This window comes from Daphnia magna, linkage group LG5 (assembly GCF_020631705.1).
Source record: "Daphnia magna isolate NIES linkage group LG5, ASM2063170v1.1, whole genome shotgun sequence".
NCBI classification, from domain to species: Eukaryota; Metazoa; Arthropoda; class Branchiopoda; order Diplostraca; family Daphniidae; genus Daphnia; species Daphnia magna.
The window spans coordinates 924,008-941,716 of NC_059186.1; the positions used below are offsets into that span (position 1 = coordinate 924,008).

The following is a 17,709-nucleotide window of genomic DNA, read 5'->3' on the forward strand; positions in this document are numbered from 1 at the left end:
GCTGAATGCGGGCTTTTGAAATGGGAAAATGTTGACAGTGTGGCAGAAGAGTCTATCGCAAAGTAAGACAAAAGTGTTGTAAAAAGCTAGTGTGAAAAGTGAGAGCGCAGAATTTTTTTGCACAACGCCCGAACCTGTACTGCTTGAACGAAAGCTAGCAGCTAAAACAACTAGGTCAACTGAATGCCCGACTGCATGTTACTTACCATTCACCTGACTATATAAGCCCAGCAATAAGGAACCAAAAGCATCAGTTGTTTACCAAACTAACCTAAGTACAACATGAAGCTGGTAAGGCATTTTGTCACTAATTCTTCCTAACCTGGAGACAGACAAAACTTTGGACTTTAAACTAATGACGATATTTTCCGATAGTTCTTCGTCGCCGCATTCTTGGCTGTTGCTGCCGCCGTACCATCCAGCTACAAGCCGGAATACAAGGCTCCCAGCTCCCCTGCCCCAAACTACCCGGCACCAAAGTACCCTACTACTAGCTACCCCGCACCAGCCTACCCCGCACCAGCCTACCCCGCACCAGCCTACCCCGCACCAGCCTACCCCGCACCAGCCTACAACAAGGATAACAAATACGCTGACATTACCATCACCAGTCAATCTGATGAGCGCAACCTCGATGGCAACACCCAATGGAGGTAATTGAATTTCATTCTTTATACTACTTAAGATGAGTATAAAAGGTTATCATAACCGAAAAAATTAAATCTTTTAATTCACAGCTATGCCCAGTCTGACTACACTACCCGTGAAGAGTCCCAGGTCCAGAAAAAGATGCAAGGAGTCACCTACGATTCTTACGGAAAAGAATCGTACGGTGAAGTCTTAGGCAACACCAACAAAGGATCCTCTTACTGGGTTTCTCCTGAAGGCCAGAAATTCACTTTGACTTGGGCCGCTGATGAAGCTGGATTCCAGCCCAAAGGTGACCACTTGCCCGTCGCTCCCGTCCACGAATACGAGCTCCCAGTTGCTCCCGTGCATGAATACGAACTCCCAGTTGCCCCCGTCCACATCCCTTTCAACGGCAAAGGCTACAAGATCTACTAAATTAATGAAATATCAATTGCATAAATAATTTAAAGCCATGTATTTCAGGCCTTACGCCTCTTGGCTCTTGGTGTAAAAACGTGTAAATATAAAGCGGAGACTATCTAGCAAACTTGTTTCTTTGAAGCACATATTCAATGTGGTTCTTGGTGAAATTGAGCTTTTTCGTCGACTTTGGGTGTTGGGCCTTGATTAGTTGTTGAGAGTATTTTGAAGCGATAAAGGTGAATCCGGAATAATGTGAAGATGCAACATGATGCGAATTCATGCTGGACATTGTATGGGAACAGAGGGATGTGCACTTAAGAAAGTGTCCGATCACTAATCAAAATTGATGTTCATAATAAATAACTCGGAATCGCAATAAAAAGTGTAGCGTCCAAAACTGTTCTGTTAGAAAGCCTTCGTTTGAAATAGCAAATGTGCTGGAATTAAAAGATAGTGAAAAACAGCTCTTGCGTAATTTTGTTTTTCAACGAGTAATTAATACTCCGTCTTCCATTTCTTTAGTCTCTCAACGGCTACTTTTTTTATTTTAACTGAACAGTTTCGGGAAACTGTTTATTGCACTATATTATGCGGCATCAGTGAAAAACGTGTTTGGGTCACTGACTTTATACCTTAAACAAGCAGTTCAGCTTTTACCAGATCTCCCGTTTTGACCGAAGCTCCAAGGATCGATATGAATTTCGTAGTAATTAGTACCTTGCAATTCGACACATTTTAATAGGTGAAACGGTATAGTTAATAGTTTGTCAGGAAAAGTCAACATTAACTTAAAATACCTCTGAAAATCCCTATGTTGATGGGCCCTTCACGGTTTGCCACTTCGCAATGTCAGATGCAAGATTTTTAGATGTCACAATAGTTTTTTTTTTTTTGTGTGTGTTTTTTTGTGTGACAAACCGTGCAAGAAAACGTTTCGTTGCGTACATACTTGCAATCGTCTTTTCGGTGAAATTTGCCCGCCCAAATGCCCATCTTGTGCCTACGTTAAACTACCTAACTACAACCCCAAAGCAAAGTACAAATCGTCCAAGCGATTATTAGCAGTGGTCTTTCAGCAAACAAACCGGTCCACTTTTTCGATTGCAATATCCATGCTAGAGAGTGGATTACAGCGGCTACTTGCGTGTGGATCATCGACCAGGTATATAAAAGAAAAGCTCGTAAAAATTGTGTTTGGCTTCTCAACTATAATAGTGGTCCTGTATAATCAAAGATAACAACTGGATATGGTTCCTATCCGGAGATTACTTCGCTCGTTGACCAGTACGATTGGAAATTTGTTCCTATTGCCAATCCAGATGGATACGCCTATACTTGGAATACTGTATAAGTTGGAGTCATAAATCGCGTATTCAACAATTGACAAGAAACTGTTTAATTTCTATAAGGATCGCAATTGGAGGAAGAATCGTCTTGTTAACAATGAATCGACGTGCGTCGGTGTCGATGCTAACCGCAATTTTCCGATCGGTTTTGCCGGATCTGGTTCCTCCAGCGATCCCTGTTCAGGAAGTATAATTTTCACTGAATCTATTATATCAATTGATACAAATATAATTTTTCTATATGTCACTCTGTATAGCTTATCATGGAATTGCCGCATTCTCCGAGCGCGAAGCCAGCGCATTTAGAGTAAAACTTGTCTTATTGGTGCTAAAAATCAATTAGATGGATAACACTGTTTCTTTGTTGAACATTAGGACTTGATTGCCGCTGATCGTGGCAGAGTTAAAACAACTATCTCTCATATGCATTCTTATTCACAAATGTTTCTTTCACCTTACGGCTACACCACCGATTTACCTGCGGAATATCCTGAGATGGTATAAGAAACAAATGATGAGACCAAGTGTTCTTGTAAATACAATTTATTTATTTTTATTCAGTTCCGTGCCATGGAAATCGCTGTGAATGCGTTAACATCCACGTACGGGACACCCTATACCTACGGAAATACCGCTGTTACCATTTGTAAGTTTATTACGTTCTCCTTACGTTTTCATCATCGTCCAGCGGGAAAATTAAGAGCTTTGTTACCTTCATGTTACAGACATCGTGAGTTACAGTGGCATCTGGTGACACCACGGATCATTACTACGAGAACGAAGGGGTTGTTTATTCATACACTATAGAACTTCGAGACTCGGGTACTTATGGTTTCCAATTACCGCCCGATCAAATTGTTCCAACGGCCACCGAAACCTGGAATGGATTGAAAGCAATGATCAATGCTATTTGAGTGTCGTTTGTAACGTCTTCCCCATTAGTTAACGCAAAATAAAACGAAATGCCCCTTTGCGAAAAAAGTCTATAAAAAATAAAAATAGATTTATTACTCTATATAAAAAATGATAAATAAGCCGATATAAATATATATTTAGGGTTGAATTTATGGCTAGAACAAAATCAGTTTCTTTTGTATAAAAAACAAAAAAAAAAGCGGACTTCCTCTTTGCTAAGATATCCTCATGATATCCTCAAGACCTATGGTACCCAAGTTTCGAAGAGGGTCATGGCTGCCTACCCCACCTTTCTGTAGGCGGAAGATTGACCAGCAACCAACGAGCTACCCCTTCTCCACCTAGCGACTCCCTAAGTCTTGTGTGACTGCACTTATCTCTCTATCCAGTATTGGTTGGATATGACGACGCCCAAACTGAAGAAACGACGCCGACGGATAGCCGGTCGTTCCGTCATTTTGGCGTAGTCGATGACACCGTCGCTACCGGTGAATGCCTCCGGCGATTTTTCATCGCTGTCGGGTAAGTCCCAATTGAGTTATCGTGAAGACTTTTTTTTTTTTTTTTTTTAATTAAGTTGCATTAAAAAAATACGTACCCGTTTTCGTTTTGAACTTTGGTCGAGTTCTGCGTAATGGCATTTTTCGGATCGTAAATCGATTCGAGCTTGTAACTTTTGTTCCGGTTAAACATCTTTATCCAACTGAACACACTTGGCTATTTCTTTTCTTTTTCTTTATCTGTTTTTTAAAATTAGCACAATTGAATGTTATACGAGTAATGGAATCACTAGACAAAAGCTGAGAACTAGTGAACTAGATCGAGTCAGTGTCCACAGTCAACTGATGCGCCGATTGTGCACCCCTTCCTTTTAGGTTCCCTCCCCCCCCCCACTCTCTTTACCTGGCCCTCGTGTGTTTTCCATTATCCCAAAGTGGAACCCACTGATACTATTCGATCTTATACAAGCCATCTGAAAACAACATACCTTTCCAACCGAAAGGAAACAAAAAAATGCCAATCATCGTGCTATGCGCCTTACGTCATCGATTTATCTTTTTTGAGTTGTGGGATAGATCGACGATGAGGCAAAAGTCGACAATCAGTGAGCAAGTCTGGTTCGATTTTCGTGTGTGTTTTCCCAATGTAACGTGTTCTCTTAAAATATGTAACATGGTCACCGATCTATTTCGAAATGGACTTCTCGTGCCCCCCATCCCAGACGCCTAGTCTCGTTATCGTTGGCCGCAAGTCACAGTAGGATCGTAGAGATAAATAAGCCGAGTATTGATTTCTCTTGTTTTCTTCACGTTTCAATTCGACTCGTTAAGAAGACAAGAAACACATTTTTATGTTTAACGGTCAAGATTTTGTATTGTCAATCAATTCAAGTTTATAGCGAATGAAATCAACTTCATTTCTAGATGCTGCCCCAACCATCGCGGATGCAATTCATGTGGACGGACGGTTCGAAAGCGTCGCGACACCAAGAACATTCGGCGCTGAGGCCGCCGTCGTTGCCGATGAACCAAAAGGCCCGGTAGGCGTCGCTGAGAGGCTGGTAATCATCGCGAGTCAGCAGGTTGTCGTATTTCTGCGAATGCCAATACGCGTCGGCCGCGTAATTTTTCAAGAAATCCCAACTCATTTTCTTTAATTTATTAGTCGACTTGTAGCCGTGCTTGTTGGCCGTCACCCTGGTCCGCATGGCGCAGCGCAGGAACTCGTAACGATCCGAATGGCACATGGTGCACATTCTGTACGGCGCTTGGCAATTGCGTCGGCTCATCGCACGCACGTAAGGCTCCACGCCAAGTTCCATCAACTGGGTGAGCACATTGAGACGGCCCATCGAGTTGGGCGGATAGGCCATCACCCATTCGAGGACCGTTTGATTCATCAGTTGCTCTTCTGTCCATTTTTCTGGCACAGGTCGATCGGTCGAATGGGAGATGGTCTTTTGTTCCGTGCAACAAGGCGGGATGCAAGCGCTGGGGTCGGCCGGGGCCGGCATCAGTGGATGAGGTGGACAAGGCTCTGCTGGTTCCACGGGACAGTAGACACGAAGAGGACATGTCGGTAGCTGAGGACAGTTGCACTTTGAGGCAGACGTGGCGGCGCTACTGTCGGTAGTTTGACTGACTGGGCAGAATCCGTAATAGACAATGAGGCCAACCATGATCACGGCGATTAAAGAAAGAATGCCTTTTGTTGTTTCTTCCATGATTAGAACATTTGATTTAATCAACGGGAGCAAGTATTTCAGCCAAAATTGAAGTTGTTTGTCGAACGGATTTTCGAATCTCTTTTCCGGCTCAACACCCACCGGAAGTCGTCAAAGAAATGTCGCAATCATTCGTATCGACGCACCGCATTTTAACGCATTTATTTCAACATTTGTTTTTAGCCTAGTCGAAAAGAAAAAAACGCTAGCGTCTGATAAGCGTCCAGATAAAACCAACTTCATTTGCATAAGATTAGATAATATCGCTATTGCCTATACAAGTCAAATACTTTTAAACAATTGATTTTGAATCCGTTTGATGGAGCAAATTCGACTAATTCAAAACCATTTTAGGACCAATTCGGAGAATTACGTGGCGTGTATTACGGGAATTACGTGAATTACGTGGCAGGTACCGGCCGATACCTGTACTGGCCATACCAACTATACCTATAGAGTGGTAACATACTGCCTAGCAAGCCCATTACTGGGAGTCGCAAACAACTATTATATACCGTGAAATATGGGCCCGAAACATGGTTGGTAAACGCCGTGATGCACTTTCCGTGAAAAATCTTTTTTCAAATTAATTCTGAAAATAAACTTTCAAATGTTATAAATGAACTTTAAAGGAAAAAGTGTAAAGAAAATTATTTTATATCACAGTTAGACAAAAATTAACGGGAAATTCAAAATAAAACGGCATATTATGCAGAAAATCTCACAAGGTATATACTATATAGCATGCAAGTGTAACTGCCCTTCCTGCCGCTAGGGTATAGGCAGAATGATCTGGTACTGCACCGCTAATATAAGATTTCTTTTGATTAGTTTTACATCCTGACGGTGCGTTAAATTGTTCTTCGCATATCCGATGGAGCAGACATTAAAGCCTAGTGGCTTCTATAGTAACAAGGCGAAAGTTGACTGTTACATGATTCTTCACGGTTATCACACTCTTAGTACTGCAGTTGTCCATTGAATACACATAAAGAAAACTATTGCGGCCAGGAAAGTAGATAAGAGAGAGGTGACAATCTGAAGTTTGTTTTCGTTCGTGTATAGTTTTACAATGATAGCAGCGGGTTCGTGTATACCCTTCAAGCCTGGTAAGCTTAGCTATCAACGGCAAACATCTCATCGTGACGTTCGTTGACGGTCAGCTTCGGTTATTGGGTTAGCAACGGAATTTGTTAGGAGTCAATAAGTCATTCAGTCTAGCTAGGAGTACGATTAAGTAAATTGAAATAGACAAAATCAGACGAGATGATAATGAAAGATTATCGAAAACGTAAGGCTGGTTACCATCACAACAGCATTTATTATTTTAAACCAGTTTTATATCTTTCTTTAGCTCGTAAACTAAAGTGAACTTTAGAAAAAATGAAGATTCCCTTCGCAGTTTTATGTAGTAGTTTGCTTTTATCAATTTCAGTGACAGCAAACGTCGATTACTCCGGGTATTTAAATTACATTTCCCAATGCATATAACAAGCTCAGCTATTACCTGACACACACTGAGGTCTTAAAAGTTGTTAACCTGAAGCATTTCTCTATGGCAGGCATGTTGTGATCCGTGCGATTCCCGAGACGAAAGACCAACTGGAACTTTTGGATGATTGGTTCTCGCAAACGACCAGCTTCCTCGACTTCTGGTTCCCACCGAGTAAAATTAACAAGTTTGTCGACATTCGCGTCCATCCCGAATGGTACGTTTCATCTTCAATCAGGTTGTACATGTTATTTAATCTGTATACCGTTAACAGGTACAACCATGTGGTTGAAACCTTAACTCGTATGAACATTAATCATAAAATCCATATTGCTGATGTTGGTGAGTTGGTGCGACAGGAACAAGAGACCATCGCTCTCCGACGCGCACTTTACAGTGGAAAAGCAATTGATCTTGAAAATTATCACACGTACGAAGAGGTAAATCCATATTCCCATAAACAGTGTTCACCTGCAAGTTTTATTTTATATTATTGTTCAAAACAGGTGACGTTCTTACTTGGCTGACTTGGCTAATACAAACCCAATAGTGTCGACTAAGGTTGGAGGGACAACCGCAGAGGGTCGTGACATTGTTCAGTTAATCATCAGCACTCATCTTTCTGCCAATAAACGTGTTGAGTTCTTCGAATGCAATGTGCACGCAAGAGAGTGGATTACGGCCGCAACATGCATTTGGATTATTGACCGGGTAAAGAGACGTACTTTTTGCTTTCTTTTGACAACATTATAGTGTTTGTTATACATGATTAATTGTATACGCAGATCACTACTGGGTATGGTTCTGATCCCGAAATTGGCGCATTGCTCTCGACAAAGGAGCCTGCAGCGATGTCCACAGTGTAGTTTTTTCTCACACATGGAAGTACAGTCATTCCTGGACAGCTTTTTCCCACACTCGATTTTTACTCTGTGCCCGCATTTTGGGATCACCTTCTCCACCTCAATCCTAGAAAGGAAAGCCGTTTGAAGTGGATTAATAAAGGAAGATGAGCGAACTTGTCTTTACCGACAGAAGACACTGCTCAATTGTTTGTTGCTCTCTTTGGACCCACATTTTCAGTGGTACATGTGGCCACAAGGCAATTCTTTTACCTCCTCGACAGTACAAGTCAATGCGAGTCTCTTCTTCAATGGGACACCACATTTCGTAGGAACAGTGTGTCAACATCCTAGTAGCTGCTCGATTCGAGCATTGCAGAAGACTGTTTCAGCAGAAATAGAGCACGCAACACGGGCCAGGTGATTACACGGTAACCGTTTCTCAATAAGCTCGCCACATATGTTTTCTTCCAAAGAAGATGCTTCCCCACAAACGACGTTCAAAACGTGACCACAAGCACGTTTTAACGATATGGGTGCAAAGCATATTTCTTTGCTTGGCTCACGGAAACACGGCATGTCCTAAGAATTATAAAAATTAATAATTTAAACAGTTCAACTGGACAGATGTTGCAACAAAGAAATTGTACCTTAGTATGACCACATCTCAACTGCTTTGAAACCGTTTCTTTACAAGCATGCACAGTTCTACGGTCATGGCAAGGTAATGAACAATAATGTCCACCATCAACGGGTGATCCACATTTGATTTTACATTTCCCTTGTGCTTTTATCTCCTGCTCACTGCAACGAATGGTGACCATGTGATGGCATGGTAATGTGTAATTAATCAGGGCTGTGCAAGTGATGCTCTTGTCAATCTGTTGTGCACATGGAAGACGAATTTCGTGTCCACAATGCAGCATCTTTAACGGTTCGGCTTTACATTTCCATTGGCACAATTGAAACTTATTTTTCGCGATTGAGCATGGAAACCACTTGCACGTGCGAACAAAGTGGATGGAGTACTTCGGTTTCTTGGTTGCAAACAATATTGAACCAATCCCCTCACTGCACCGGACAGGATGCATGTGACCACACAGCAACATCTTCTCTACAACGGTTGTGCAAGGTGGAGTCGTGTTCCAGCACACGGTTTTGATGCTATGGCCGCACGGAAGAGACCGAACTATTTCCTGAAGACATCGTTCAATGGGCTTGGAACATATACCCTTTTGTTTATGTCCACAAGGCATTCGACGGTTGACCGTAGCCTGGCAAGGGATAACTATTGCTGGTTTTCCAGGACAGACGAACTCCGAAACGTGGCCGCAGTCTAGCTTTTTCTCATCTGTCGGCAATCAAGTAAACTAATCTTAAGGGCCGTTTTCAAAATAAGCCCATAACCCCCCCAAAACAACCCAAATTAAACCATAACCCCCCAAAGTGTTTTGGGGGTTATGGGCTTATTTTGAATACGGCCCTGAAGATGAGTTTACTTGATTGCCCTTTCGATCCCAATTATTGCTTATCCCCCCCCCATGTGTTTGGATCAATCAACAGCTAAATTTAATACCCTAACGGACATTAAATTATAGATGAACTCGTGGCAGCTCATTCCGACTTCTTAAAGCTGCATCACCACAACTTCGAGCAGTCCGAGGGTCACGACAAAAATTTATTTACATTTCTGCCTGATTTATATAAAACAGAATAAAAACATATTTGTGATGGTTAACTGCAGAGAACGTGAAAAAAGAGTGGGTTTGGTCGTCCAATTAATCCACCGTTTATAATTCATGTGGACACCTAATTTCCTCCATTTGGAGTTTATAGCCTTTCCTTTCCATGTATCCAGCCAGTGTGGTAATTATTCCAATCATTTTTCAAACTGTCCTGACTTTTGCGTCACTCTTTTCAGCCATTCCCAGACCTGAAATTAGCATTAGATAAGCACTCATTAGTAACGCATATGGTATCACGCATGGTAACGGTGCTATAGCGAACCGACACCGTTACCAAATGTAAAATGTTTTATCAAGTCTTTTATACTGCACCAAAGAGACTTGCAAAACGCTGCAGCTCTTTATGGCACAAGTTGACGTTTCTTGTTAAATTTCGCAAAGAGAATAAACTGAATTGACAGTAATAAAAAATGAACTTTATTCGTCACTTCTTTTATTATCTATTGAATAGAATCTTGTTTATGCTAGAGAGATACTTACATATGAAAAACGCTACAATAGAAAAATCGTATGGTCTATTGTTAATCACGGATCGTGAATGGAACGTGTATCAGTCCCGCCGTAAGACCGGGAAAGTTATCTTCGGTTGGCACTAGGTGGCACGTGAGTAGCACGTTGAATTAAACCTTTTAATTCCTGCGGAATCTCATGTTGGCAATTTATTGAGAGTAAAAGTGATTAGCAGGTAGGTTGATGCATCAGCGAAACCCATACTGCCCTCTTCGCTTTATTGTTTTCGATGAGTGACAAAACAGAGAAAAAGAATGCTGCGCGAATGGATTCTGTCACTGTCTATGGTATATGCTGTTGTATTCTCGTAATATAATTCAGGTGTTAATCGAACTGACCCCATGGGAATCTTTCAACCCCTAATGGATTCTTAAAAGGTTCGTCGTTTGCTCGTAAGCCAGTTTGAATGGCAGGTGAAGGCCAGTGTAAAAAAAAAAATAATCGACTAACTTTTCGTTTTTATGGCATAGCAGTCTTGGTCCTGGTCTTGGTCTTGGTTGGTTTTTTTATCAGATAACGGAAATCCTCAGATTAATTATTTATTACCTCCATTGGCTGCTGCCATCGAGGATGCGTTCGTCAGATTGGCTGGTGATGGTGATATCAGCGTATTTGTTATCCTTGTTGTAGCTGGGAGTAGAGTAAGCTGGTGCAGGTTAGCTAGTAGTAGGGTACTTTGGTGCAGGGAAGTTTGGGGTAGTATAGCTAGGAGCTTTGTATTCCGGCTTGTTGCTGGAAGGCGCAGCGGCAGCAATAGCCAAGAAAGTGCCGATGACAAACTACGAAAAGAAATTGAAACTTTTCAATAAGCGATGAAAATGTAAACCAATAAAATCAAAAGAAATTCCATTTGTTAGTTTCGTGTTGCGTACTTTTGATGAATTGAACAACTGATGTCTTGAATCACCTTCAAACGAGTTTATGTAGCCGGCAAAAAGGGTGTGTCGCTTCTATTTCATTTATTGACCTACTTTTAGAAGCGATGATCACCGTCTTTTGGTGGTTAATTATGCATTCCAGGCCATGGGTCTTGCAATGCAGGGATTGCATGCGGCAAATAGGAATCATAAGAATCAACGTCTACATGCTCTTGCTTATTCTTCAGCTGTTAATTGAGCAATTAACATCCATTCTAGTCGATTCTAGTAGTTTCCGCAAAGACGTTTACATTGGAATAGGAATGAAATGGAAGGGGTAGGAGGAAGTCAACATACCCAGTTCTAACAAATTCAATGCTTTTATGCAGTGCATAGACAATTTTTAGTAGCTTGGGCTGAATGCGGGCTTTTGAAATGGGAAAATGTTGACAGTGTGGCAGAAGAGTCTATCGCAAAGTAAGACAAAAGTGTTGTAAAAAGCTAGTGTGAAAAGTGAGAGCGCAGAATTTTTTTGCACAACGCCCGAACCTGTACTGCTTGAACGAAAGCTAGCAGCTAAAACAACTAGGTCAACTGAATGCCCGACTGCATGTTACTTACCATTCACCTGACTATATAAGCCCAGCAATAAGGAACCAAAAGCATCAGTTGTTTACCAAACTAACCTAAGTACAACATGAAGCTGGTAAGGCATTTTGTCACTAATTCTTCCTAACCTGGAGACAGACAAAACTTTGGACTTTAAACTAATGACGATATTTTCCGATAGTTCTTCGTCGCCGCATTCTTGGCTGTTGCTGCCGCCGTACCATCCAGCTACAAGCCGGAATACAAGGCTCCCAGCTCCCCTGCCCCAAACTACCCGGCACCAAAGTACCCTACTACTAGCTACCCCGCACCAGCCTACCCCGCACCAGCCTACCCCGCACCAGCCTACCCCGCACCAGCCTACCCCGCACCAGCCTACAACAAGGATAACAAATACGCTGACATTACCATCACCAGTCAATCTGATGAGCGCAACCTCGATGGCAGCACCCAATGGAGGTAATTAAATTTCATTCTTTATACTACTTAAGATGAGTATAAAAGGTTATCATAACCGAAAAAATTAAATCTTTTAATTCACAGCTATGCCCAGTCTGACTACACTACCCGTGAAGAGTCCCAGGTCCAGAAAAAGATGCAAGGAGTCACCTACGATTCTTACGGAAAAGAATCGTACGGTGAAGTCTTAGGCAACACCAACAAAGGATCCTCTTACTGGGTTTCTCCTGAAGGCCAGAAATTCACTTTGACTTGGGCCGCTGATGAAGCTGGATTCCAGCCCAAAGGTGACCACTTGCCCGTCGCTCCCGTCCACGAATACGAGCTCCCAGTTGCTCCCGTGCATGAATACGAACTCCCAGTTGCCCCCGTCCACATCCCTTTCAACGGCAAAGGCTACAAGATCTACTAAATTAATGAAATATCAATTGCATAAATAATTTAAAGCCATGTATTTCAGGCCTTACGCCTCTTGGCTCTTGGTGTAAAAAGGTGTAAATATAAAGCGGAGACTATCTAGCAAACTTGTTTCTTTGAAGCACATATTCAATGTGGTTCTTGGTGAAATTGAGCTTTTTCGTCGACTTTGGGTGTTGGGCCTTGATTAGTTGTTGAGAGTATTTTGAAGCGATAAAGGTGAATCCGGAATAATGTGAAGATGCAACATGATGCGAATTCATGCTGGACATTGTATGGGAACAGAGGGATGTGCACTTAAGAAAGTGTCCGATCACTAATTAGTGATCACTAAGCACAGCCCTGATTAATTACACATTACCATGCCATCACATGGTCACCATTCGTTGCAGTGAGCAGGAGATAAAAGCACAAGGGAAATGTAAAATCAAATGTGGATCACCCGTTGATGGTGGACATTATTGTTCATTACCTTGCCATGACCGTAGAACTGTGCATGCTTGTAAAGAAACGGTTTCAAAGCAGTTGAGATGTGGTCATACTAAGGTACAATTTCTTTGTTGCAACATCTGTCCAGTTGAACTGTTTAAATTATTAATTTTTATAATTCTTAGGACATGCCGTGTTTCCGTGAGCCAAGCAAAGAAATATGCTTTGCACCCATATCGTTAAAACGTGCTTGTGGTCACGTTTTGAACGTCGTTTGTGGGGAAGCATCTTCTTTGGAAGAAAACATATGTGGCGAGCTTATTGAGAAACGGTTACCGTGTAATCACCTGGCCCGTGTTGCGTGCTCTATTTCTGCTGAAACAGTCTTCTGCAATGCTCAAATCGAGCAGCTACTAGGATGTTGACACACTGTTCCTACGAAATGTGGTGTCCCATTGAAGAAGAGACTCGCATTGACTTGTACTGTCGAGGAGGTAAAAGAATTGCCTTGTGGCCACATGTACCACTGAAAATGTGGGTCCAAAGAGAGCAACAAACAATTGAGCAGTGTCTTCTGTCGGTAAAGACAAGTTCGCTCATCTTCCTTTATTAATCCACTTCAAACGGCTTTCCTTTCTAGGATTGAGGTGGAGAAGGTGATCCCAAAATGCGGGCACAGAGTAAAAATCGAGTGTGGGAAAAAGCTGTCCAGGAATGACTGTACTTCCATGTGTGAGAAAAAACTACACTGTGGACATCGCTGCAGGCTCCTTTGTCGAGAGCAATGCGCCAATTTCGGGATCAGAACCATACCCAGTAGTGATCTGCGTATACAATTAATCATGTATAACAAACACTATAATGTTGTCAAAAGAAAGCAAAAAGTACGTCTCTTTACCCGGTCAATAATCCAAATGCATGTTGCGGCCGTAATCCACTCTCTTGCGTGCACATTGCATTCGAAGAACTCAACACGTTTATTGGCAGAAAGATGAGTGCTGATGATTAACTGAACAATGTCACGACCCTCTGCGGTTGTCCCTCCAACCTTAGTCGACACTATTGGGTTTGTATTAGCCAAGTCAGCCAAGTAAGAACGTCACCTGTTTTGAACAATAATATAAAATAAAACTTGCAGGTGAACACTGTTTATGGGAATATGGATTTACCTCTTCGTACGTGTGATAATTTTCAAGATCAATTGCTTTTCCACTGTAAAGTGCGCGTCGGAGAGCGATGGTCTCTTGTTCCTGTCGCACCAACTCACCAACATCAGCAATATGGATTTTATGATTAATGTTCATACGAGTTAAGGTTTCAACCACATGGTTGTACCTGTTAACGGTATACAGATTAAATAACATGTACAACCTGATTGAAGATGAAACGTACCATTCGGGATGGACGCGAATGTCGACAAACTTGTTAATTTTACTCGGTGGGAACCAGAAGTCGAGGAAGCTGGTCGTTTGCGAGAACCAATCATCCAAAAGTTCCAGTTGGTCTTTCGTCTCGGGAATCGCACGGATCACAACATGCCTGCCATAGAGAAATGCTTCAGGTTAACAACTTTTAAGACCTCAGTGTGTGTCAGGTAATAGCTGAGCTTGTTATGCATTGGGAAATGTAATTTAAATACCCGGAGTAATCGACGTTTGCTGTCACTGAAATTGATAAAAGCAAACTACTACATAAAACTGCGAAGGGAATCTTCATTTTTTCTCCAGTTCACTTTAGTTTACGAGCTAAAGAAAGATATAAAACTGGTTTAAAATAATAAATCCTGTTGTGATGGTAACCAGCCTTACGTTTTCGATAATCTTTCATTATCATCTCGTCTGATTTTGTCTATTTCAATTTACTTAATCGTACTCCTAGCTAGACTGAATGACTTATTGACTCCTAACAAATTCCGTTGCTAACCCAATAACCGAAGCTGACCGTCAACGAACGTCACGATGAGATGTTTGCCGTTGATAGCTAAGCTTACCAGGCTTGAAGGGTATACACGAACCCACTGTTATCATTGTAAAACTATACACGAACGAAAACAAACTTCAGATTGTCACCTCTCTCTTATCTACTTTCCTGGCCGCAATAGTTTTCTTTATGTGTATTCAATGGACAACTGCAGTACTAAGAGTGTGATAACCGTGAAGAATCATATAACAGTCAACTTTCGCCTTGTTACTATAGAAGCCACTAATAGGCTTTAATGTCTGCTCCATCGGATATGCGAAGAACAATTTAACGCACCGTCAGGATGTAAAACTAATCAAAAGAAATCTTATATTAGCGGTGCAGTACCAGATCATTCTGCCTATACCCTAGCGGCAGGAAAGGCAGTTACACTTGCATGCTATATAGTATATACCTTGTGAGATTTTCTGCATAATATGCCGTTTTATTTTGAATTTCCCGTTAATTTTTGTCTAACTGTGATATAAAATAATTTTCTTTACACTTTTTCCTTTAAAGTTCATTTATAACATTTGAAAGTTTATTTTCAGAATTAATTTGAAAAAAGATTTTTCACGGAAAGTGCATCACGGCGTTTACCAACCATGTTTCGGGCCCATATTTCACGGTATATAATAGTTGTTTGCGACTCCCAGTAATGGGCTTGCTAGGCAGTATGTTACCACTCTATAGGTATAGTTGGTATGGCCAGTACAGGTATCGGCCGGTACCTGCCACGTAATTCACGTAATTCCCGTAATACACGCCACGTAATTCTCCGAATTGGTCCTAAAATGGTTTTGAATTAGTCGAATTTGCTCCATCAAACGGATTCAAAATCAATTGTTTAAAAGTATTTGACTTGTATAGGCAATAGCGATATTATCTAATCTTATGCAAATGAAGTTGGTTTTATCTGGACGCTTATCAGACGCTAGCGTTTTTTTCTTTTCGACTAGGCTAAAAACAAATGTTGAAATAAATGCGTTAAAATGCGGTGCGTCGATACGAATGATTGCGACATTTCTTTGACGACTTCCGGTGGGTGTTGAGCCGGAAAAGAGATTCGAAAATCCGTTCGACAAACAACTTCAATTTTGGCTGAAATACTTGCTCCCGTTGATTAAATCAAATGTTCTAATCATGGAAGAAACAACAAAAGGCATTCTTTCTTTAATCGCCGTGATCATGGTTGGCCTCATTGTCTATTACGGATTCTGCCCAGTCAGTCAAACTACCGACAGTAGCGCCGCCACGTCTGCCTCAAAGTGCAACTGTCCTCAGCTACCGACATGTCCTCTTCGTGTCTACTGTCCCGTGGAACCAGCAGAGCCTTGTCCACCTCATCCACTGATGCCGGCCCCGGCCGACCCCAGCGCTTGCATCCCGCCTTGTTGCACGGAACAAAAGACCATCTCCCATTCGACCGATCGACCTGTGCCAGAAAAATGGACAGAAGAGCAACTGATGAATCAAACGGTCCTCGAATGGGTGATGGCCTATCCGCCCAACTCGATGGGCCGTCTCAATGTGCTCACCCAGTTGATGGAACTTGGCGTGGAGCCTTACGTGCGTGCGATGAGCCGACGCAATTGCCAAGCGCCGTACAGAATGTGCACCATGTGCCATTCGGATCGTTACGAGTTCCTGCGCTGCGCCATGCGGACCAGGGTGACGGCCAACAAGCACGGCTACAAGTCGACTAATAAATTAAAGAAAATGAGTTGGGATTTCTTGAAAAATTACGCGGCCGACGCGTATTGGCATTCGCAGAAATACGACAACCTGCTGACTCGCGATGATTACCAGCCTCTCAGCGACGCCTACCGGGCCTTTTGGTTCATCGGCAACGACGGCGGCCTCAGCGCCGAATGTTCTTGGTGTCGCGACGCTTTCGAACCGTCCGTCCACATGAATTGCATCCGCGATGGTTGGGGCAGCATCTAGAAATGAAGTTGATTTCATTCGCTATAAACTTGAATTGATTGACAATACAAAATCTTGACCGTTAAACATAAAAATGTGTTTCTTGTCTTCTTAACGAGTCGAATTGAAACGTGAAGAAAACAAGAGAAATCAATACTCGGCTTATTTATCTCTACGATCCTACTGTGACTTGCGGCCAACGATAACGAGACTAGGCGTCTGGGATGGGGGGCACGAGAAGTCCATTTCGAAATAGATCGGTGACCATGTTACATATTTTAAGAGAACACGTTACATTGGGAAAACACACACGAAAATCGAACCAGACTTGCTCACTGATTGTCGACTTTTGCCTCATCGTCGATCTATCCCACAACTCAAAAAAGATAAATCGATGACGTAAGGCGCATAGCACGATGATTGGCATTTTTTTGTTTCCTTTCGGTTGGAAAGGTATGTTGTTTTCAGATGGCTTGTATAAGATCGAATAGTATCAGTGGGTTCCACTTTGGGATAATGGAAAACACACGAGGGCCAGGTAAAGAGAGTGGGGGGGCGGGGAGGGAACCTAAAAGGAAGGGGTGCACAATCGGCGCATCAGTTGACTGTGGACACTGACTCGATCTAGTTCACTAGTTCTCAGCTTTTGTCTAGTGATTCCATTACTCGTATAACATTCAATTGTGCTAATTTTAAAAAACAGATAAAGAAAAAGAAAAGAAATAGCCAAGTGTGTTCAGTTGGATAAAGATGTTTAACCGGAACAAAAGTTACAAGCTCGAATCGATTTACGATCCGAAAAATGCCATTACGCAGAACTCGACCAAAGTTCAAAACGAAAACGGGTACGTATTTTTTTAATGCAACTTAATTAAAAAAAAAAAAAAAAAGTCTTCACGATAACTCAATTGGGACTTACCCGACAG

The 17,709-nt window shown here is 42.1% G+C and overlaps 7 protein-coding genes and 3 long non-coding RNA genes across 13 annotated transcripts; 6 read left to right on the top strand and 4 right to left on the bottom strand.

Moving 5' to 3' along the window:
* Window positions 1–132: 132 nt before the first annotated feature.
* Window positions 133–1,172, top strand: LOC123472468 (endocuticle structural glycoprotein SgAbd-1-like). Its single transcript, XM_045174050.1, has 3 exons — window positions 133–291; window positions 376–653; window positions 738–1,172. The coding sequence occupies exons 1-3, from the start codon at window positions 283–285 to the stop codon at window positions 1,063–1,065; spliced, it is 615 nt and encodes a 204-aa protein (XP_045029985.1). The 5' UTR covers window positions 133–282; the 3' UTR covers window positions 1,066–1,172.
* A 911-nt stretch (window positions 1,173–2,083) lies between these two features.
* On the top strand, window positions 2,084–3,340 carry LOC123472379 (carboxypeptidase A1-like; the record flags this gene model as incomplete). Its single annotated transcript, XM_045173789.1, has 6 exons — window positions 2,084–2,215; window positions 2,288–2,398; window positions 2,463–2,586; window positions 2,657–2,706; window positions 2,775–2,897; window positions 2,961–3,340. Coding segments are annotated over 6 exons (786 nt in total), but the record flags the coding sequence as incomplete, so codon positions are not given.
* A 1,311-nt stretch (window positions 3,341–4,651) lies between these two features.
* On the bottom strand, window positions 4,652–6,251 carry LOC123472465. Its single transcript, XM_045174043.1, has one exon. The coding sequence runs from the start codon at window positions 5,536–5,538 to the stop codon at window positions 4,735–4,737; it is 804 nt and encodes a 267-aa protein (XP_045029978.1). The 5' UTR covers window positions 5,539–6,251; the 3' UTR covers window positions 4,652–4,734.
* Window positions 6,252–6,658: 407 nt separating this feature from the next.
* LOC123472475 (carboxypeptidase A1-like) lies at window positions 6,659–7,934 on the top strand. 2 transcript variants are annotated; one of them, XM_045174067.1, is made up of 5 exons: window positions 6,663–6,998; window positions 7,101–7,247; window positions 7,305–7,470; window positions 7,537–7,741; window positions 7,816–7,934. In XM_045174067.1, exons 1-4 carry the CDS (start codon window positions 6,922–6,924, stop codon window positions 7,555–7,557), a joined length of 411 nt encoding a protein of 136 aa, XP_045030002.1. In that variant the 5' UTR covers window positions 6,663–6,921; the 3' UTR covers window positions 7,558–7,741; window positions 7,816–7,934. The 2 variants fall into 2 exon arrangements, with proteins under 2 accessions (XP_045030001.1, XP_045030002.1); XM_045174066.1 differs by having other exon boundaries at window positions 6,659–6,998; window positions 7,101–7,470.
* LOC123472483 lies at window positions 7,559–9,206 on the bottom strand. Its single transcript, XR_006646927.1, has 3 exons — window positions 8,523–9,206; window positions 8,060–8,454; window positions 7,559–7,999 (listed from the first exon to the last, which is right to left on the bottom strand). It is a non-coding gene; the product is annotated as an uncharacterized LOC123472483 (long non-coding RNA).
* A 325-nt stretch (window positions 9,207–9,531) lies between these two features.
* On the bottom strand, window positions 9,532–11,058 carry LOC123472480. The gene is made up of 2 exons (XR_006646924.1): window positions 10,674–11,058; window positions 9,532–9,805 (listed from the first exon to the last, which is right to left on the bottom strand). It is a non-coding gene; the product is annotated as an uncharacterized LOC123472480 (long non-coding RNA).
* Window positions 11,059–11,531: 473 nt separating this feature from the next.
* LOC123472467 (endocuticle structural glycoprotein SgAbd-1-like) lies at window positions 11,532–12,571 on the top strand. The gene is made up of 3 exons (XM_045174049.1): window positions 11,532–11,690; window positions 11,775–12,052; window positions 12,137–12,571. The coding sequence occupies exons 1-3, from the start codon at window positions 11,682–11,684 to the stop codon at window positions 12,462–12,464; spliced, it is 615 nt and encodes a 204-aa protein (XP_045029984.1). The 5' UTR covers window positions 11,532–11,681; the 3' UTR covers window positions 12,465–12,571.
* A 241-nt stretch (window positions 12,572–12,812) lies between these two features.
* On the top strand, window positions 12,813–14,177 carry LOC123472481. The gene is made up of 4 exons (XR_006646925.1): window positions 12,813–13,015; window positions 13,084–13,478; window positions 13,539–13,964; window positions 14,037–14,177. It is a non-coding gene; the product is annotated as an uncharacterized LOC123472481 (long non-coding RNA).
* Window positions 13,604–14,696, bottom strand: LOC123472473 (carboxypeptidase A1-like). 3 transcript variants are annotated; one of them, XM_045174063.1, is made up of 5 exons: window positions 14,538–14,696; window positions 14,291–14,437; window positions 14,068–14,233; window positions 13,797–14,001; window positions 13,604–13,722 (listed from the first exon to the last, which is right to left on the bottom strand). In XM_045174063.1, exons 1-4 carry the CDS (start codon window positions 14,612–14,614, stop codon window positions 13,981–13,983), a joined length of 411 nt encoding a protein of 136 aa, XP_045029998.1. In that variant the 5' UTR covers window positions 14,615–14,696; the 3' UTR covers window positions 13,604–13,722; window positions 13,797–13,980. The 3 variants fall into 3 exon arrangements, with proteins under 3 accessions (XP_045029998.1, XP_045029996.1, XP_045029997.1); XM_045174061.1 differs by having other exon boundaries at window positions 14,068–14,437; XM_045174062.1 differs by having other exon boundaries at window positions 13,604–14,001; window positions 14,068–14,437.
* Window positions 14,697–15,283: 587 nt separating this feature from the next.
* Window positions 15,284–16,887, top strand: LOC116922410. The gene has a single exon (XM_032928773.2). It carries the CDS (start codon window positions 16,001–16,003, stop codon window positions 16,802–16,804), a length of 804 nt encoding a protein of 267 aa, XP_032784664.2. The 5' UTR covers window positions 15,284–16,000; the 3' UTR covers window positions 16,805–16,887.
* Window positions 16,888–17,709: the final 822 nt, after the last annotated feature.

Bases quoted from the DNA above. Each gene is read 5' to 3' on its own strand.
- LOC116922410 (XM_032928773.2), top strand. From the start codon at position 16,001: ATGGAAGAAACAACAAAAGGCATTCTTTCTTTAATCGCCGTGATCATG.
- LOC123472465 (XM_045174043.1), bottom strand. From the start codon at position 5,538: ATGGAAGAAACAACAAAAGGCATTCTTTCTTTAATCGCCGTGATCATG.
- LOC123472475 (XM_045174066.1), top strand. From the start codon at position 6,922: ATGAAGATTCCCTTCGCAGTTTTATGTAGTAGTTTGCTTTTATCAATT. The intron at 6,999-7,100 runs GTATTTAAATTA...TCTCTATGGCAG, and splicing joins GCAAACGTCGATTACTCCGG to GCATGTTGTGATCCGTGCGA. The intron at 7,471-7,536 runs GTAAATCCATAT...TGTTCAAAACAG, and splicing joins ATTATCACACGTACGAAGAG to GTGACGTTCTTACTTGGCTG.
- LOC123472468 (XM_045174050.1), top strand. The intron at 654-737 runs GTAATTGAATTT...TTTAATTCACAG, and splicing joins GATGGCAACACCCAATGGAG to CTATGCCCAGTCTGACTACA.
- LOC123472473 (XM_045174061.1), bottom strand. From the start codon at position 14,614: ATGAAGATTCCCTTCGCAGTTTTATGTAGTAGTTTGCTTTTATCAATT. The intron at 14,438-14,537 runs GTATTTAAATTA...TCTCTATGGCAG, and splicing joins GCAAACGTCGATTACTCCGG to GCATGTTGTGATCCGTGCGA. The intron at 14,002-14,067 runs GTAAATCCATAT...TGTTCAAAACAG, and splicing joins ATTATCACACGTACGAAGAG to GTGACGTTCTTACTTGGCTG.
- LOC123472467 (XM_045174049.1), top strand. The intron at 12,053-12,136 runs GTAATTAAATTT...TTTAATTCACAG, and splicing joins GATGGCAGCACCCAATGGAG to CTATGCCCAGTCTGACTACA.